Source organism: Notamacropus eugenii, chromosome 3, assembly GCF_028372415.1.
Source record: "Notamacropus eugenii isolate mMacEug1 chromosome 3, mMacEug1.pri_v2, whole genome shotgun sequence".
Taxonomy (NCBI): Eukaryota; Metazoa; Chordata; class Mammalia; order Diprotodontia; family Macropodidae; genus Notamacropus; species Notamacropus eugenii.
The window spans coordinates 427,025,511-427,044,376 of NC_092874.1; the positions used below are offsets into that span (position 1 = coordinate 427,025,511).

The 18,866-nt window shown below is 46.8% G+C and overlaps 1 protein-coding gene across 1 annotated transcript; it reads right to left on the reverse strand.

Annotated features, from left to right (window-relative positions):
- Positions 1 to 1,702: 1,702 nt before the first annotated feature.
- MCM2 (minichromosome maintenance complex component 2) lies at positions 1,703 to 16,343 on the reverse strand. The gene is made up of 16 exons (XM_072598338.1): positions 16,226 to 16,343; positions 14,667 to 14,911; positions 13,031 to 13,206; positions 12,381 to 12,641; positions 11,543 to 11,762; positions 10,869 to 11,076; positions 9,266 to 9,400; positions 8,639 to 8,830; positions 7,348 to 7,441; positions 6,692 to 6,942; positions 6,423 to 6,549; positions 4,895 to 5,007; positions 4,041 to 4,289; positions 3,162 to 3,344; positions 2,726 to 2,881; positions 1,703 to 2,620 (listed from the first exon to the last, which is right to left on the reverse strand). The coding sequence occupies exons 1-16, from the start codon at positions 16,229 to 16,231 to the stop codon at positions 2,510 to 2,512; spliced, it is 2,727 nt and encodes a 908-aa protein (XP_072454439.1). The 5' UTR covers positions 16,232 to 16,343; the 3' UTR covers positions 1,703 to 2,509.
- Positions 16,344 to 18,866: the final 2,523 nt, after the last annotated feature.

The following is an 18,866-nucleotide window of genomic DNA, read 5'->3' on the forward strand; positions in this document are numbered from 1 at the left end:
CGCCCTTTTCTGTCGGGACCAACCAATCAGACGCCCAGACTCGTCCCACGTGCCTCGTGTCCCTAACGGCCATAACGGCCTCAACGGCTCTAGGGGTCTTCCCTCGCGCCCTTTTTGCCCCGTGGCCGGTGGTGCCCAGTTAGGGCAGATGAAGGAGGTAGAACGTGGCAGGCGGCCAGGCAGGCCAGGCCTCGCCCGAAGGGTTCAGGGGCCAGGCACACGCCCAGCCTCGGGATGGTGAACATCGGGCCGGGCCTACGGGAGGCGGGGTCGGCCTCGTCTAGCCCTGGTACTTGGGGACAAGCGGGCCCCTGGGCAGAGAAGGGGACCGAGGCCCACCCCCGGCATCCCTGCGGGGGCCCTTGGGGAGTCTGTCTTAAGTCTCAGCAGGGACGTGGGATCAGGGGCCACACAGAACAAGGGGGGCCCCTACACCGCTGCGCGGCTGCAAACCCTGTTGGGAGGAACGGCCCTGGGGACACTTGTGGCCTAGCAAGGAAGGGCCTCTGGATGGCGGCCTGGGGGCATTGTGCCCCGCCCCCACCCCCACCCCTGGGAAGTGTGCCCAGGACCCTAAGTAGCCACACAGAGATGTAGGGAGAAAAGGTCACCTAGTATTTGTTGTGCCAAATGACTAGAGAAAACCAAGTCCAGTGACCTGGATGTGCCCAGCGGGCGGTGGAGCTGAAGATGTCAGATCCGAGTTTTAGTCCCAGGTCTCCCACTTCCCGGGGGGATCTTGGGAAAATGATTTCCCTTTCTCTAATCCTATTTTCTCCCCTGTGACATGAACTGGGCCCTGCAGCTCTGACATGGTTTGACTGGGCGGAAGCTGTAGGAGTGCAGATTTCTGAGCTGTTCCAACAGTGGAATGTAGTGAGCTCCTCAGCACTGGGATGTTCAAGCACAGACAACGTTAAACATACAATGTTAAGAGTTATTACTGTGCAGGTAGGAGGCTGGAAGAGATACTTTATGGTCTTTTCCATTCTATACCAAATGTCTGATGTTTTTCAAACAAACTCGGATTTAGAGCTGAAAAGGCCATTAGAAGCCATCTTGTCCAACCTTGCTCATATTACAGATGAGCAAACTGAGGCCCAGAAAAGTTGTCACAGAGATCCTTTTCATCTTACAAGTCAGCAAGTCCTCAATCAGCCTTCTGCTATATGTCCTTATCTGATTATAGGTTGTCTAAATTGGCAATGCTTTACAAGTGATCTAAAAACAGAAATCCTCAAGAACCCTAAAGAGTCTGTTTTAAAGACAGTATCAGTAATGATCATAATTAAAAACTGATTTTATATAGCACTTGAGTTTGCAAAAAGCTTTGCAATGCACTGTCTCATTTGTATTTCATAACTCTCTGAGATAGGTACTAAAGATATTATCTCCCCACTTTACAAATAAGGAAATTGAAACTCAACAAGTGTCACACAGGTACTGTCAGACACAGAATTAAAGCCCACATTTTTACAATTCCAAGTCCAACACTCTATCCTCTATACCACACTGCCTTCTCTTTTGACCCCTGAAGCCCTCTCATGACTTTGGTAGGTAAAGTAGGATACTATCCCCAAAGATTAGGAGACTGAAGGCTCAAGGATATACTGTTAGTTAAGTGGCAGAACTAGGGAGTTGCTGTTCAAGCACTACTTCTACTATAGTCTTGATGCCTCAAAGGAGGACTAAGACATGAGCATTTCCAAATAAACATTTTAATCATTTAATGCAAAGTGAAAACTACAAAAGTGAAAATACAATGTACAAATACTAATGGTAAGAAGGAAACAGCTGGGGTGGAAAAAAAGGTGAATGGTGGCAAAGATGACTGACTGAACTCTGCTCAATTGAGGTAAGCCAGGTAGGGTCAGAATCACACACTTTACATGGCCAGGTTTCTGGTTTCTATTTTTCTGTTAAATACAGACGTTTACTTCTACCCAGATGAGTATAAGGCAAACAGTTCTAGAAGTGATGCACACTAGTCTCCCACTCATTTGTCACTGATTGTAAGCAAAGGATGGTAGAAACAAAGATGATAAATGAAATGTCAGGGGTAGAAGAAACCATTCTTAATACCTCATCTGGCCAAAGTCAACTAAGGACAGGGTCAAAGTATCTCATGCCATCAGAATATTTTTAAATATGAAATTTTCTCTGACCAAAACCAATAGAAGGGGATCTGGGGACCTTCTTTTAGATCACAAAGTCTTGAGCTCTAGCTCCAGAGAAGCTAGGAAGAAAAATACAAAATATAGGCATCTAAAACAGCAAGGGAAGAGATACACAATGACCATTCTAGCCCAAAGCCACAGTCATTCAGAACCACAGCCAAGTTAAGGTGTTCAAACCCTGAATCAACAGGACTCCACCATTTTCCCACGTCCACTGGCAATTTAACAAAGCTCTTGGGTGAGGTTTCCCTAAGGCACAAAGCAAAAGGTGTTCAACAATGACTTGACCTTCCAGAAGCAAAGTGCATTAGTAGCTACAGTGTCCTGAGGTCTTAAAACTGCTGGATAATCAGTTTCCGTTTCAGGTCATGGCTGAATTTATTCATTCTGAAGAGTTCACTGTCATAAAAAACAGCAAGATTGTGGATGTTGATCTGACGAGCCTAAAAAAGGTAAGGTTAGGGAACTTAAAGCATGATCTGTGATAGCCCATGCTCCCCAAACATGGCCCTAACACCCAGGACAGCAAATCCCTGCTCAGTCCCTACCTTGTCTATTAGGTCCTTCTCAGGTACCTCAATGGTGTCTTGCTGGGCCCCATAACGGTTGCGCTGGTAGATCACCTGTTCTGCCACTAGCTGCTTCAGGATGAAGAGTAACAGCTCATTGTTATCCCTCCGGAATGATAAGTAACGGGCGAAGGTCTGACAAGAGGAAAGGGACACAAGATCAACCCATGTGCTCTCAACCATTTTTCTACAGCACTAAAATTCCCCATTAACCAGTTAATCAGTGTGTCCCCTGTCCCATCTTCTCTACATGCTCACAGCACTGAAACCAGTCTGGCTTTCACTGAGCAGAGCAGTCTGGGGCAGGGTTAGTGCCCCACCTCTAGGGTCATGAGTCCCCCAGTGGCCCACTGAATTCCTTCTCAGGGAAGGCTAGGTTTTCTAACTGTTCTTCATCCAAATCCACGTGTCCCACCTTGCGCATACTGCGCATGACGCTGAATTTCTGGGTGTCAATAAAGCTCTCCAGCATCACCCGGATTGCCATGTTGACATCATCTTCCAAAACATAGTCCCGAAGGTGAATGCGGGCATGGGCTTCTGCCATTCGGATCATTGATTCAATGTGCCGAACTGTGATGGGGATGCTGCCTGTGGCCTGCCAGAGACAGAGATCATGTTCAGATTTTAGCTGGAGAAAAATCCCACTGGAAAGTTATAGCTTAGAGTACAGTATTGCAAAGAAACTGAAGAAACACTCCTTGTACACTTGTTCAGCAAGCCTGGAAAAACTATGTTGTACCAAGCCTGGCATTTAAAATCGTTCATGTGATATGGCACCAGCCCCACCTTTCCAGACAATTCTTATTGTTCCCCTTTACACCTAATAGAGTGGTATCAAAGTGAAGTAGAAATGGAACCCCTATGGACTGAATATCGACTTAGAAAATCATGGTAATATTATCTGCACTCTGTTGTGTTTTGCTAAATATTTCCCAATTACATTTTAATCTGGTATTATACTCTCCTTCCACCCAAACCTGCCCACTTGCCTAACCGTAAATGCAGCAACGCATCACCTTTTTTGTTTCTGTCCCTGCGATCATCCTCCTCACTTCAGATGCCACCATTTAGAGGAAACCTTTCCTAGCCCTTAGTATTCTCTATCCTTAAATTATTATTTGTTTACCTATCTACATGTTGCATCCTCCAGGAGAATATGAACCTAAGAGTAGAGACTACTTCTTTTGTATACTCAGTTCCTAGCACACAGGAGGCTCTTGGTAAATACCTGCTTAATTGAACTGAAATCACCTTTCCTCTCAGTCTAAGTTTTACTCCCTAGGTTTCTCACCATGGATTCTTTCCGTAGGTCACTGTACATCTTGGCGACTTTATCTTGGTCCATCTGGTTGAGTTTTGGGTGGACTTTCTCCTTGGCATAAATGATATACTTCTTCAGTATCTCCTGAGGTAAGGGCTCCACACCATATGTGTTAGGTAGGGCTGGTTCCAGTGTTCTGCCACTGGCCACCTCCTCTTCCTTATTGCTGGGGTGGTGTTTAACATGGCTGCCAACCACAAAGCGGGCCAGCATTTCATCCTGGTCAGGGGAGGGGAAAGGTCAGGTAGGACACTTTGCTTTTCTAAACCAAGTCCTGTCGCAAGTCATCCAATCATCTTAACCGTAGAAAGACAGATAGGAGAAATAACATGAAACGGCCATGACCAACAGAATGACATCTCCAATCTGGTCATCTCTTTCCTTCTGCTCAGTACTACTACCATATAGGAGCACATTCCCAAGGACCATCCAAGTACCAAAGTCAGGACTAGGAGTGGTTCATACCCTGTAGTCTCTGGACCCCCAAAGCATCCATGGTTAAGATTCTTGTGAGCTTGAATAGCAAAAAAAATTACATCTTTATTTTCATTAATCTCTAATTTAAATGTTAAGAATCCCTGTCTGGAGACTCTTGAGAGAAGAGCACTGGATACAGAGTCAGGTTAAATCCTGGCTCCAGTAAGTACTAGCCATGTGACTAGACTTGTAAGCCTCAGTAAATCTGTAAAATGGGAAGACTACCTGTAACTCACCTCACAGAATTTTGAGGAAGGCACTACATTTATAAACATAAAGTACTACATAGATTTGAGTTTTCATTATTAATACACCCACTGCTCAAACCTACTGGAGCACAGCAGTACCTGAACAGGATCCACAGTATCCCTCACAACACACAAGACGTCGAAACGGGAGATGATGGGCTCAGTGAGGTCCACATTTTCTGAGAAGGTCAATGAGGGATCATACCGCCCTCCTGCAACATAAGGGTGAGTCAATTAATTCTGACTCCCTCAAGTCTCTGTGCCTCTACTTAGCTTTCAGAATGCAAAGACAAACAGAGGCATGCTACTTCTATAGGGGTTGAATGCTCTAGGAAAATAGCTCAGAGGGTCCAGTTGCTTCTTAGGGAAGGAAAGCCAATAACACAATATGCGTAGCAACACCTGACCTGCCCGACAGAAACCTAACGCTTGCTCTGCAGAGACCATGGACCTGATTTCTCTCTCCCTCATTTACAAAGAGAGCGGATGAAATATACTCAGTTGAGACCCTAGGATGGCCTTCCTACTGCCACCTTCATTTAAAGTGATGTATACATGTAAAAAACACATTTATTAATTTGGGTATTACTGTCTAAGTTAATTTGTAGATTTAATGTATCACTATCTTATTGGCTCCACCTAAGCCATCTACTTTGAAGATCTCTCAAATTACTTAATGCTTCCTTTACAACTGTCAAAATTGTTTTATAGTTAGCTTTACCCAGGTCTGTGTTACATGAAAGACCTAGTATTTTATACATTTTATTGGTGTGATGTTTTTATCAGCTTCTGGTTTTAGAGTATTTCTCTTCTATTCTGGTATCTTGTTAAACCCATTTGGACGTATTATTTGGGTTAATTTTGTTGTCTCTTGGGTTTTCTAAACAAAGCATATCATCCACAAATGGATATTTGATACCTTCTATGGCATTAAATATGCCATAGAAGATGGCATATTGCCATCTTACTGCAATAGCAGTATTTCTAAAACTAATGAACAGTAATGCTGACAGCAGGCAGCCTTGCTTTGCCATTCTCAGGCAGAAAAGTCCTGCTCCTAAATTTCAAATGAATACTTTCTCTCATATTAAGGAAAAGTTATCAAAATATAGCTATAAAATAAAAAGGAAATGCTACAGAACTTAGCACTGGGCTTGAAGATGTAGGTTCAAGTGTCACCTGAAACACAGTGAGTTACAAATTACTTAATTTCTTGAGCTTGTTTCCTCTTCTGTAAAATGGGAATAATAGCACCTACTTCAAAGGATTGTTAAGAGGCTCAATCCTGATAATGGATGCCAAATGCTTCATAAATCTTACAATGCTATGTAAATGAGAGCTCTTATTATATTTAGTCTTTCTAACATAAATGAACCTGTTTTATCAAAGGCTTCATTGCACCTCTTGTTATCAGTTATTTTCCCAAATCAAAGCTGCGGAGTAGAAGCCCCCATCTACTTCTAGCTGTCTAATCTAATTGTAGAGACCAGAAGGTAACAGACCATATGGACTCCTAGAACAGAAGAGCAGAATCCCTTTGAAATGGCTCTTTACTAGGAGTCAAGCCCTTTCATCAGTCCCTATATTCAAAGAGGAAGAGTTGCTCCCACCCGCCCAACCCTAATACCTATAGGGTTTGCAGCAGCGATGACAGTGCAACGAGCCTGTAGAGAGGTGACAATGCCAGCTTTGGATATGGAGATGCTTTGCTGTTCCATGGCCTCATGGATACTGGTCCTGTCTTGGTCATTCATCTGCAGCACAGGCAAGTGTCCATCTTAGTCCACATCCCTACTCCTTCAATATTCACCTATACCAGACTCTTAGGACTCAGGTTCAGCTAAGATCTTTCCCCATAAACCAATTTTCAACACCTTAAAAAACCCAAGCACCCACCTTGTCAAACTCATCAATCAAGCACACCCCTCGGTCAGCCAGAACCAAGGCCCCAGCTTCTAAGGTCCATTCTCGACTGACAGGATGTCGCTGGACATATGCAGTGAGCCCCACAGCTGAGGCCCCTTGCCCAGTGGTGAAGATGGCTCGGCTAGACACTTTTTCCACATACTTAAGGAACTGAGATTTGGCTGTGCCTGGATCCCCACACAACAGCACATTAATATCGCCTCGAACCTTATGCTTGCCACCTAAAAGGAGAAAGGGATAAATGTTTGGGGGATAGGCAGCACCATCCTGGAGGAAGGCAAGAACTAGGGACTTGCTGAATTGCCCACTGACTCCTTACTTTGTCACTGAGAGTCAGGAGGGCAACAGGGACAAAGAAGCTGCATCATAGCACCAAGATAACCAGCTAGTAGACAAAAACAAAGAGGGGAGCATCAAGGTATTATGGGGGGGAGGGTGTTACTCAGACTATTTTGGTTAGGGTATGAAGAGTACGGGGAGCATCTCCCCAAAAGTGACCAGTTATCCCTTGTCAACACAAACTACCTTTGAACATGTGTCCTCACCCTCAAATTGCAAACTACAAAACATACATTTCTGCCAAATTGGTCTCATATAAGATTGCTCCTAAACAAAACTCCACTAACCTGGGTTTTTGGGTTCTCCTCCAAATAGAGCCAGGGCAAGGCCTCTCTTAATGTCTTCATGTCCATAGATAGAGGGGGCAATACTAGCAAAGACCTGAAAGAATCAATCTGTGTGTGAGGCAAGAGATGCTGACAGCTTCTGGAACCCCTGGAAGCTCTAACTATAACCCCAGCAAAAGCCAACGTTAGAGACAGGTGATTTCTAATAAGCAATTCTAAGGAGTGTTCTCCAGTTAATCAGTCAGTCAATAAACCTTCCGTGTGCTAGGCATTGTCCTAAGCAGCAGGGATACAGTGCCCTCCAGGAGCTGAGTCTCATGGGGGAGATACCACAAAAACAGCAACAGACAAACCAGGTAAGAGACAGGACAAACTGGAGATGATCAAGAGAGATGCCAATGGGGGATTAGGAAAGGCTTTGTGCAGGGGCAGGACTTGAAGGAAGCAAAGAGGGAGGGATGAGGAGAGCAAACATTCCAGGAGAGCATTCTCTAACTCCATGGTTCTCTATTCTCCCCTATGCTCCTATATTAAAGTGCGAAAACTCCGAGAACTAGGTAACCACATTAACTCCCTAATAGGGCTTAGAAAAGACTAGGGCAGAATGATAGCACTGGATGATATAAGAGTGGGATGTACCTAACCCTCCCACCCCCGCCCAGGCCGTCAGGGTTCTTCCATCTTTCTTATAACATGAGCTCTGCACACATGCTCTATCCCTCCATTCACACCCCATGGACAATGCTGTACCCGATCCTCTTATCTCTCATATAAGCATCCTGAAGCATGACAGGACCTGGAATCTCGGGCACTAACACCTTTTCAAACAATGGAAATAACATATTAAGCTTGTATGACAATTTATAGACAGCCATTCATCTCTTGAGGTGAAGACAATATGGTGAAGTACCACTGTGGGGAGACAAAGCCTAGAACCCAAAGAAGTCCTAGCTTCCAAGTCAGCATATACTTAGCCTGCAGACACTCACTGAAAAGCACTGCATACTTTCAAAGGTCTGTTCCTCTGGTTTGGTGATGCATCAGCTCCACACAGTGGAAATAAAATTATCTGCAGTTATGTGCCCCCAAAATAAGGGATCTCAGCAACTCTAAGACACTTTGTCCTACCATATGGGTTTCCTAGATACACCCACAGTTCACCCAAGATCCCATATATTCACTGATCACTTTGACGAAAGGACAAATTCAGAATTAAAGACTCAGACAGGACAAGTCAAAGTGATTCAAAGAAAAGATTTGCATCTCCATATGATTACTCCACCTAACTCACCTTCTCTCCAATTTGCTGATCCTTAGAGAGGCTAATAATAGTCTTCACATCCTCATCAGTCAGCTCCCCTACAGCTACTTTGTCATCCTTCTTGGCCACATGATTGGCCAGGATAACCGTAGCAAAGACAGGGAAGCCATTAGCAGTATTAAGGGAGCCATCGTAGTTGTTATGATAGATGCCAGTCAGTTCCTGGATGGGAGAAAAAATGGTCAATGGTCCTCCTGGAGAAGCAAGGCTAAGAGTTAGACTCCACCTCACAGCTGGCCTCCACCAATTTATTATTATTTTTTCCTTAAGCATTGTCATCCTGAAGTACCAAGATCAGAAAATTATATGGAAAATAATGCCCAACACCATTATCCAAGTTATTTATCTAACCAGAGTGCAAATAAATAGGCTGTTCTGCCCTAAATTATTCAATGAATAAATGGCAGAGCAAGTTTCCACTTTGGTGTTCTCATCATCACACCAGGCTTCTTCATTTGATTGGTTCAAGTTATGTAAGCATTTCGCCCATTACAAACACTGCCACACCCATCTTTCCCCCAACCTGTACCCACTTTTCTGCATTTCCTAGTCCTGAAGTAAAGGGGGCTCAGGCCCCTCTTTCTCCTGCTCACTCACAATTTCATCTCCTGGCTTGCAGCTGTCCACTAGATCAGCAAGAAGGATGGCATCTTTGGACCGAGGAAGCCTGCCTGCAGCCACTTTGCCTGGACTCTCTTGGATTCGGATGCGCTGGTAGTTTTGATAGATTGTCTAGAGAAGACAAAGGACATTCCAGTGAGAAAATCCTAAAGCACTGCTCTCTAGTCATAGCACTGCCCTGCTCAAAAATCTATGACTGCTCCCCAGTTCTTAAACAGGATCAAGTCCCAATTCCATAGGAAATTCAAGTTTTATGCTCCACCCCCAAACTACCCATTCAGCACTTGTCATCTACATATTCCTTATGTCCCAGCTATACTGGAACATTTGCAATTTTCCTAAAACCTCTTCATTTTTCCACTGCCCCATCTTTGTTCATTGTTCCTTCTGCCTTCAATGCCTCCTCCCACATCACTGCCAATCAAAACCCTATCCTTTCTTCAAGTTTCAGTTCAACACAGCACCTTTCATAAAGTCTCCCCAGTCTCTCAGAATTTGTCTCCACTTTCCCCAAAATCCCTAAAACATTTAAACCTCTAGCACTCAGTGTCCTTCTCTGTAGTGTACCTATTTGCTTAGCAAGGTATTCTGCTTTGTATTCCTTCAAGGACCAGCACATAGCCTTGAATGCTGCAAGTGCTTAATATTTAATATAACTGACAGTGTAAACTTCATAATTCCCTCCTCCTCTGGGACAGTAAGACCTCACATTTGTTATGCTGCACTTTCAATCTGTCAAAGCTCTTTCATATACATTATTTCATTTTATCCTGATAACATCCCTGATGAATTGGCCAGGATACAGAGATACAGATATTTATATTGATATATCTGAAGAAATTGCTATAGACAGGGTAAGGCCTCACAGCTAGTTAGAAGGGAGCCAAAAGCCCATGTCTCACTCTTCACATCACACCCCTATATAGGGACAAAGTACATACTATCTACTCTGATATGTCCTTCTCTAGAAGCCTTCTCCAGTAAAAAGGTCTTGGAGCATCACTGCTGCCCTCTTGATTTCTCATTTCCTTCTATTGGTCAGATCCTTCCCAGTCCTTCAGGAAGCAGTGTTGTATGGAAATGACAGAGATGAAGATGAAGGTAAAGAAAGATGTAGCTTATCCAAGGCCACCTGGTGAAGCTGAAGATGAAGCTGGACAAATGCCTCTCACTCATATCCATCTTGATACACCAGGAAGCACAGGAAGGGATCACTCATGCTATGGATGTACGCTCAGGGCATACCCCACCATGTGTCCTGAGCAATCAAAACAAATGACTGCTTCACATGGCCTGATTAGTTTTCCTCCAGGCAGACAACATTAGCCATGGAATAATCACAATAATAGCTAAGGTTTATGGGGCACTTACTAGGACCAGGCACTATGCTAAGCACTTTACAAATACGATCTCATTTGATCCTCACAACAACTCTGGAAAACAAGTGCTGTTATTACCCCCATTTTACAGATGAAGAAACTGAGGCAACAAGGGTAGGAGGTTGGATTTGAACTCAGGTCTTCCTGACCCTCTCTGTACTGACCCAGCTAACAAGACTGAGACATGCCCCTGTGCTCACCTCTTCCATGTTGATTTCAAAAGGACCAGCGGACTGGCACTCAGGGCAGGAGCCAGGCTTCACCTCCTGGTTCTGGGACTGACAGAATGGCCCCAGGACAAAGTTACATTTGTTGCAATTGTACTTGACCATGCTGAGTTGAGGCAGGACTCCGGTGCAGCTGGTCACCACTCCACTGGTTCGGATTAACTGGTTTAGGTGCAGCTGTCTACAGGGATTGGGAAAAGGAAGATGAACCACACAGAGGCCACAGGGGTCACTCCCCAGGGCCAGCTGGGACAGGGCAGTGAAGGACTAAGTACTCTCATTCAGGACACCCAGAAATCCTGTTCCAGTAAATAAAAGCCTCAGCGGCCCTACTGGGCAGAACCATCCAGATCTCTCTCCATCCCTTAATAAGACAGAACTCTTCAGGATGTGCTTCCATGACAGGTGATCCCATTGGCTGGCCCTTACTTCCCCTAGGTTTTCTGGGTAGCAGAAAATCCAAACAGTCCACGAGACTTCCATTTCTCATTCTACAATCCCATCCAGTTTTAGAAAGGGTAAAATAAACCCCAGAGGCCCAGCTTTCAGAAGGTCTAGCAGAAGAAACTGGTAAGCAATCCCTGTCACCCCTTTCCCTCACACAGACGCTGGCTCTGTTCCCTGGCCTACTTGCTCCTCTTTCTCACCTGAGGGAGCGAAGTTCCTCCACTAGGGGAAGATGGGAGATACGGACATGGATATGACTGGCAATGCGGTCATACTTTGGATACATGGCCAACACCACCTCTCGGGCAGCTTCATCAAAGATCCCTAGGAGCTCTGCTGGTGCCTCAGGTAAGAAGTAGGCCAGGACATGTTCTCGGGCTGCCAGGTCTTCGTAATTCACAACCAGGCTCTCCCTGTTCTCTGGTGAAGTACAAAGATGAACAAATGCATGAATGACTAGATGAACCAATAAATGAATGAATAAGCAACAAGTGCTTACTAACACCAAGCACCTTGTTAAGTTCCAGGATACCAACAGAAAACATCAGACAGCTCCAGATCTCATAGAGCTCACCCACTAACACAAGAAAGACAAATCATGTAAGAAAGCTCAGGCACAGGGCTGATGGCTAGGCCGAGAGGTCTGAAGAGAGACACAAAAATGGCAGCTCTTCCCGAGGGTCCTGAGCGATGCAGGGAGGTTTTCTTCTACCTGTGCTGGGGAGACATGGCCTTAACCCAAAAGCGGCCCTGCTGGAGTCAGGACAGCATGCATGGAGGAAGAGCACTGGGCAAGAATTCTCAACAGCCACACTCTAGGTCCAGCCCTGCTCACTTCAGCTCCATGATCTTCAACAATATGTTGGAATTCCATGTCCTAATTTTTCTGTTAAAGGAGTTGTCATAAGACTAAAAATAGCATCTTGTTGGGAGAACAGAAATAGCAAACTAGATGTGCAAAGTATTTAGAAAGGAAAAAAACACTAACAAGAAATGAGGCTGGGTCTGAGAGAAGGGAAGGGAGCACTGGCCACATACCTTTACACATGTCACTAATTCGCTCCTTGAAGACATTGTGACCATGTCCATCCACGTGAGTGCGTAAGAAGTTCTTGAATCGATGGTGTATTTCCAGTCGAGGGCCTGCCATGCTCACCCACTCCCGAACAGTGTGACCTTTCAAGTCCTCTAGATTCTCAATGCTTTCTATCATGTCCTCCTCCTCCTCTCCCTCCTCTGTGCCCCGTTCCACCAGGCGCCGCTTCCGGGCCGGCCGTTCCTCATCTTCTTCATCACTATCTGAGGACCATAAGGAACATCGGTGTCAGCCTCCTCTGTCTCTCCCCTCTTCTAATTCATACCCTCCTTCTATCAGATCATTCCCTCTCTGGGGCCATAACCACCTTTCCCATTGTTCAGTGAATAGATCACTCCTAGCCATTAACCTGAAAGCTGAGAGGTAAACGGAGGTACCAAAAAGTTTGAATACCATGGAAATCATGGTAGCCCCAAGGAGATGGACTTGTGAGGTAGCAGGGCTCATTAAGCATAAAGAACATCTTCCCTCCCCTTTTTCTCCCCTCTACGGTTTTATTCCCAAACCCCGCGAAGGGAAGAGATAATAGAATCAAGACCTTTTAGCTGCTTACCCCTGAAAAGGACCCAAGCAAGAAATTCAAAGTATTCACCATAGAGCAGTCCCCGGCGCATGCGCCCCAAGCCTCGGTCAGTCTCTCGGTCTCGCTGCCGCATCACCCTCTCAGCAGCTTCCCTCTGGCTGGCTGTCAGCTCTTCCACATCTTCATCATCAAGGGCTAACCCTTCTGCCTCGTAGGTGTCTAGCTCGGGAATGGCTCGGTAATCCCTACGGGGACCCAGGAGCAAGTACAGTTAGTGCAGAGGAAAGACAACCCAAGTTCTAAACTCATAGGGCTCATGTGGCTCAGGTCTACAAAGGACAGCTGTCCCATTCATAAGGCTACAAGGCCTCAGAGATCAAAAAGCACTTTATTAATGGACATAGACATTTATGACTCAAAAGTTAGGGATGTTTAGGGAACATCAAATCAATCTTTATGGTCACTGTCATGGTAGGTAGGTATGCTTTCCCACACATCATCTTTTGATGCTGCCATCAGAGAAAGAATACTGGATGAAAAAAGCACTGGTAAGAACAGTACAGAATCTCCAATGTCCTTAGAGCAATGTTATCTGCCCAATTATAACCTAATGCTCAAAATACAGGTGTTCCCAAGTCTTGGTGCACTTTTTAACTTAACTATATAATACATTATCTCAGCAAAGGAAAAATGACTCTCCACATGTTATGCTTTCAATTTTATTAATTTCTTGACTTTCAAGTTTTCCATTTTGGCATTTGAGTTTTAAAAGTCTGTTGGTTATCTAATTTTTATTAGTTGCATGTCCAATTCACTGATCTGTTCTTTCTCTTCTGCTGATGAAAGTGATGGAATCCTAATAAAGCTGCCCCCAGCCCCAAAATTCTAACTTCCTTAGGGGACTCACTGAATAACAAGCAGGCCCTGATTTGACCTCACAATCTGGCTTTAACCACATCACAGGCCCCCAGTCTCAATACAGCTATTGCCCTTAGTTACCCCACTGACCCTAGACACAATCCACATATTTGAACAGGTGGGTCCTTGTACTTAACCACAATCACATCATCCATTTTAGCCCACGACAGGACCACAATACCCAACTATCCATCTTGATCTGACAGGACCATAACAGCTAGCCAATCAGAAAGCACCCAGACCAGGATGCTTGACAACTGAGTCATAGAAGGGCTCCCCCCATTACCTAATCCCTTAACAAACCCCTTCTGCCTTTTTAATATACATAATCTCTGCTGTGTAGTCAACATCATTACAGTATAAAATTGCCTATCCTGTCTTATTAAGTTGCTGGTTCCTCTTGGAACCTTATCCTGCTTCTGAGGGGCATCAATTCTCATAAATGTCTACACTTGGACTAGAGGTGGTCTGACTGAATTCTTTGAGACAGTCCCACCAACAATACATCATGAAACTGCAACTAGTGTTAGAGATATACATTTTCCCCTAAGGATAGATCAGGCTACACCCAAAAAATTCTGTTATGTTTCACTGGCATCTCCATATATTCTGGAAGGAAAACTGAGGCAGGGGGAAGAAACTTGCTACAAAGTAGTAATAAATGCAGTTAACTCCCTGGCATCCTACCTAACTAGCCAATCCTAAAGAATAGGGTTCTGGTCTAGAATGATTCTCAAACGCCCTGATCATCCCACCATCAATTCTGCTTTTTTCTCAAACCTCTCACCTCTCCATTCCATCTCCAATAAGCTCTTCTCCATCTTCTTCGTCTTCATCAGGAAGCCCTTCAGTGCCCAGAAGACCCTCTGATTCATCTTCAAAAGGTGGCAAGTCTCTGCCAGGGCTGGAAGTCAAAGCATCAGTGCCCCCACGCCGGGAACCCCGCCCAGGGCTAGATGTCAAACCATCACTGACCCGTCTGTATCTTCTGGCTGGACTAGAGGAGGCTATATTTAAAGACTCTGAGGAATCCTGAAAAAGGATCAGACCGGTCAGCAGTTCTGCATTTGTGCAGAGGCAATGACGGAGGCTTTCATAGGAGAACCTGTTCCAGCAAAAGAGCTGGGGTCCAGGATAGGATCTATGAAGTGTAAGGAAACAAATTTCTTCTCCCTTCCTTTGAAAAGGCTCCCACAAAGTAGAGATTTCCTTTGAGAGTGATATTTTTAAAAGAAAAAAACTATCAAAGTAGAGAAGGGAGAAACGAAAGGGAGATTAATAAATTGGGGCACTTTCAGCCCTGGTGCCAATTCCAGTTATAGGTGAGGATGCTTAAGCAGAGGGAAGGCTCTTCAGTGGCAGTCCCCAGGAGCCCCCTCCTCCCTCTACGATGCTAGCTAAGCTCCAGCACTGGGGTCTTTGCTGCTCACAGCTCCCTAAGGCCCCCTGCCATCCCCCCTTTCCTTCTTCACCAGCTGAATTTCTATCCATTCTCTAAAGCCCAGCTCAAGCGCTCCCTCCCCCGGGAAGCCTGCCCTTTCCAAGCTCGGCTCACCCACCCTCCCTCCAGGGGCTTTTTCTGAACCACTGGTTAGTGCCCCGCCCCCCACGTCTGAGATACTTTACTATATTCTATGCTCATTCCCCCCGAGTTCAGGCGGACCCTGGGAGCAGACTTGGCTTAAGTGGGGGGCGGGAGGCTGGTGACGTCAGACGCGCTGGATAGCAGTTTATCTAACCGCGGTCCTTCCCCGCCCCCCACCGCCTCAGCCCCCTAAAGCACCCAGGGGTGCCTGTCTGCCCCCACCGGACCCCGGCTTCTCTGCGGAGCTGCAGCCGCTGACCCTGGCCCCTGCCCGCAGGACCTTTCTGGGCCCAGAACCGGACACGGTTAGCCTGTCGGACTCTCGGCGGCCCCGCCCCCACCCATGCTTCCCCTCCCGCCCCCCAGTAACCTCTCCCCCAGAATGACCTTCCATCTGCCCCCCCACTAGTGGGCTCGTCCCCACAGTTCCCTGCAGGTGGGGGCCTCATCCCCCCTGAGACTGCAGGGCCCTAAACAAATAAAAGCCGGAGGAACTAACGCACAACCTTCACTTCTTTCCCCCCACCCCCACAGGAGGCCCAAGGGCCCCTCGTCTGCTCACTGCGCGTGCGCAACATTCACGTTTTTTTTTTTTTTTTTTTTTTTTTCTCTTCCCGCCACCCCCTCCCCTCTCCTTTATCCCTATTTCTTCGCAGCCCCCACCGGGCCCCTCAAGGACCCCCGTATCCGCTTCTCGGGTCTCTCTCGGTCACGTTCCCCCCCGCCTCCCCGCCCTCAGGCTGGCCGAGAGCCCAGCTCACCGCCATAGTTGCTTCAGCTCAGCTCCCAGATCCACAACTCCCTCCGACCCGGAGAAACAGTTTTCGCGCGAAAAAGCCCACGTGACCCGGAGAAGCCCGCGAAACGTCATGAATAATCAATACGCTTCCCGGCGCACGTCGTTCATATGCATAAAGAAGGCGGTCAGGAGGCGGGCCCAGAGATACTCCAGCCAATCCTACGCCGTCCTGAGCATGAAGCCCCGCCCCCTCGCGCTGGGCCGCTCGGCGGCGGGGCCCGGGAACCAGGACTCCTCTCAGTCCCGCCCCCCGCCCCCGCGTCGTCTGCCGGCCGCTAGTGCTCTCCGGCCTGCGCCCGGCTCGCAGCGGGGGGTCCTGGGGAGTCGGCCCGGACCGAAGGCCGGGTTGGGGGGCGGGCGGCGTGTACCGAGCCTGGGACCCGGGAGAAGCGCCGCGGTTATTGACGAGGGGCCGCAGGAGCCTTCGGTGCTGTAGGCGCTCCCGGCCGTCCCACGTGGGCCTCGTTGTTCGCCCTCCGGGCCCCCCTTTTACGTAACGGTGCAGGAAGCTGTGGGAGGGCGGACCTGAGAAGTGAGTGATGAGGCAGGCCTTCCGGAGAGCTAGCCCTGCCTCGGACTTCGGGCCTGCGCTGGGGGGCCGCTGCACCCGGACTGCCGGCCCGGCCCGGCGTGATGGCCGGGGCGCTCGGGGGGCCAAAGGGCGGACCACAGCTTTGCTGACCCTTGGCAGTTTCAGTGAGCGTCTTTCTGATTACTCTGGATTTCCCGAATATGCCGTCGTTCATCCGCACGCCGGGATAGTTCTCTCTCCTCCCTACCCGCCTCAGGGCCTTCCGGCTCCCGCACGGTCACCGCTGCGCGCAGCCCTTGCTTCTGGACAGACGTCCTCCTGCCCACTGTCCACCCCGGCCGCGCCAGACCTCTGTCCTCAAGCGTCCCAGCGCCCCTCCCCGCCGCCTGTTTAGGGGAGGACCTGGCCTCTCCCGTCCATCCTGGAGAATCCTTCCCCCGCTACGTCCCCTTCACTTGGGGCTCAGATGAAGAGACAGCCCTTCTCTTTACCAAGGCAAACTTCTCTTGAACCCATCTCTTCAGCTCTCCAGCCACTGCCCCCACCGTCTTTTCCATTCTCTTATCCCTTAAGGATCTCAGAGATCCTTATCTACCATAGAAGGAAAACAACTATCATTTGTCCAGCTGGGATGTGCTAAGAATTTTGCAAATGTCTCATTTGACCTTCACAACCACCCTGGGAGTTAGGTGCTACTATTATGCCCATTTTACTGTTAAGGAAACGGAGGCAGGTAGCAGTTAACTGATTTGCCAATGGTCACGCCGCTTATAAATGTCTGAGGCTGAATTTGAACTCAGGTCTTCCTGACTCCGGGTCCTGTACTCTATCCACTGCACCCCCTAGCCTCCAGTTCCTTCCCTACCACCTACAAACATGCCTATTGTCTTCCTTAGCCTTAAAATTCCCTCACTCCATCCTACCATACCCAAAGCTATCATCCTATGCCAATCCTCTCATTGATGACTGATCTCCTGGAGAAAATAATCTACACTTAGGACCTTCTCTTCCTCTATTCTCACTCCTTTCTAAACCTTGTATGATCAGGCTTCCAGTCTCATCATTAAATAGAAACTTCCCACTCCAGAGTTGCTAATGATTTTGTTCTGTATTTGTAATTTTGCTGTGTATGGGCCCTGCATAAACTACAGAACGAACTGCCACAGCTGATTTCTTTCAGTATCTTCTTTCTTCCCCTAATTGGTACAAAAGACTTAATTGCTAGGAAAGGAGGACTTCAGCAGCCCAAGGAATGTTTCCCTTCTTTATCTTGTCTGACATAATGTATAGTTCCTTTTGACTTAGTACAACTAGCTGTACTAACAACGACTAGATCTTTTATCTTCTGTAGCTAGTGATAGACATTTTCCTTAATGAGCACACTCTTTTCTAATAAGCAGCCATCTTTTCTTCTTGGTTTTATGTAAATACTTCTAGTTGGATTGTGAATGACACACATTTCCATCAATTGCTGATGGAGTGTGTCACACTGAATGAACTGCAGTAAAAATTTGTCTCTTTCTCTTGCTGGGTTATTGGCAATGGTTAGTCAATGGATTCATGCAACAATACACTGTCCTCTAGGTTTTCTTGAGAGTGGTGTGTCCTGGTTTTTCTCTTAATAACGGCTCCATCTTGGTCTCCATTGCTGGCTCTTCAAACATGCATCTCCAGTCATTCTGATGAATATCTGGTCACTGGATTCAAATGGCTGTGGAGAAGTGAGGCTGGTGACCTGCATGGCCCTCCCTCACTCAAAACAAAGTCAAGTGCAAGTCATGCCATGGGAGAAATGATTTCTCCGATGGCATGATCTTCTTCGGCAACAAAGGATGAACACAATCCTGGGATCCTCTGAATGGCAGAAGGGGGAGATGGAGAGAAAATTTAGGACTCAAAATCTTGTGTAAGTGTCTGTGGAAAACTAACAATAAATTAGTTTAAAAAAAAAGAAAAGTCTTCTGTAAAGAGGAGCTGCATCCTAGATCCTTTTCATGGAATGGGGAGTGAGGAAGGGCACTGAGCTAAGATCTCCTTTCCAGGGTTACAGTGACAAAACTATGGCCCAAAC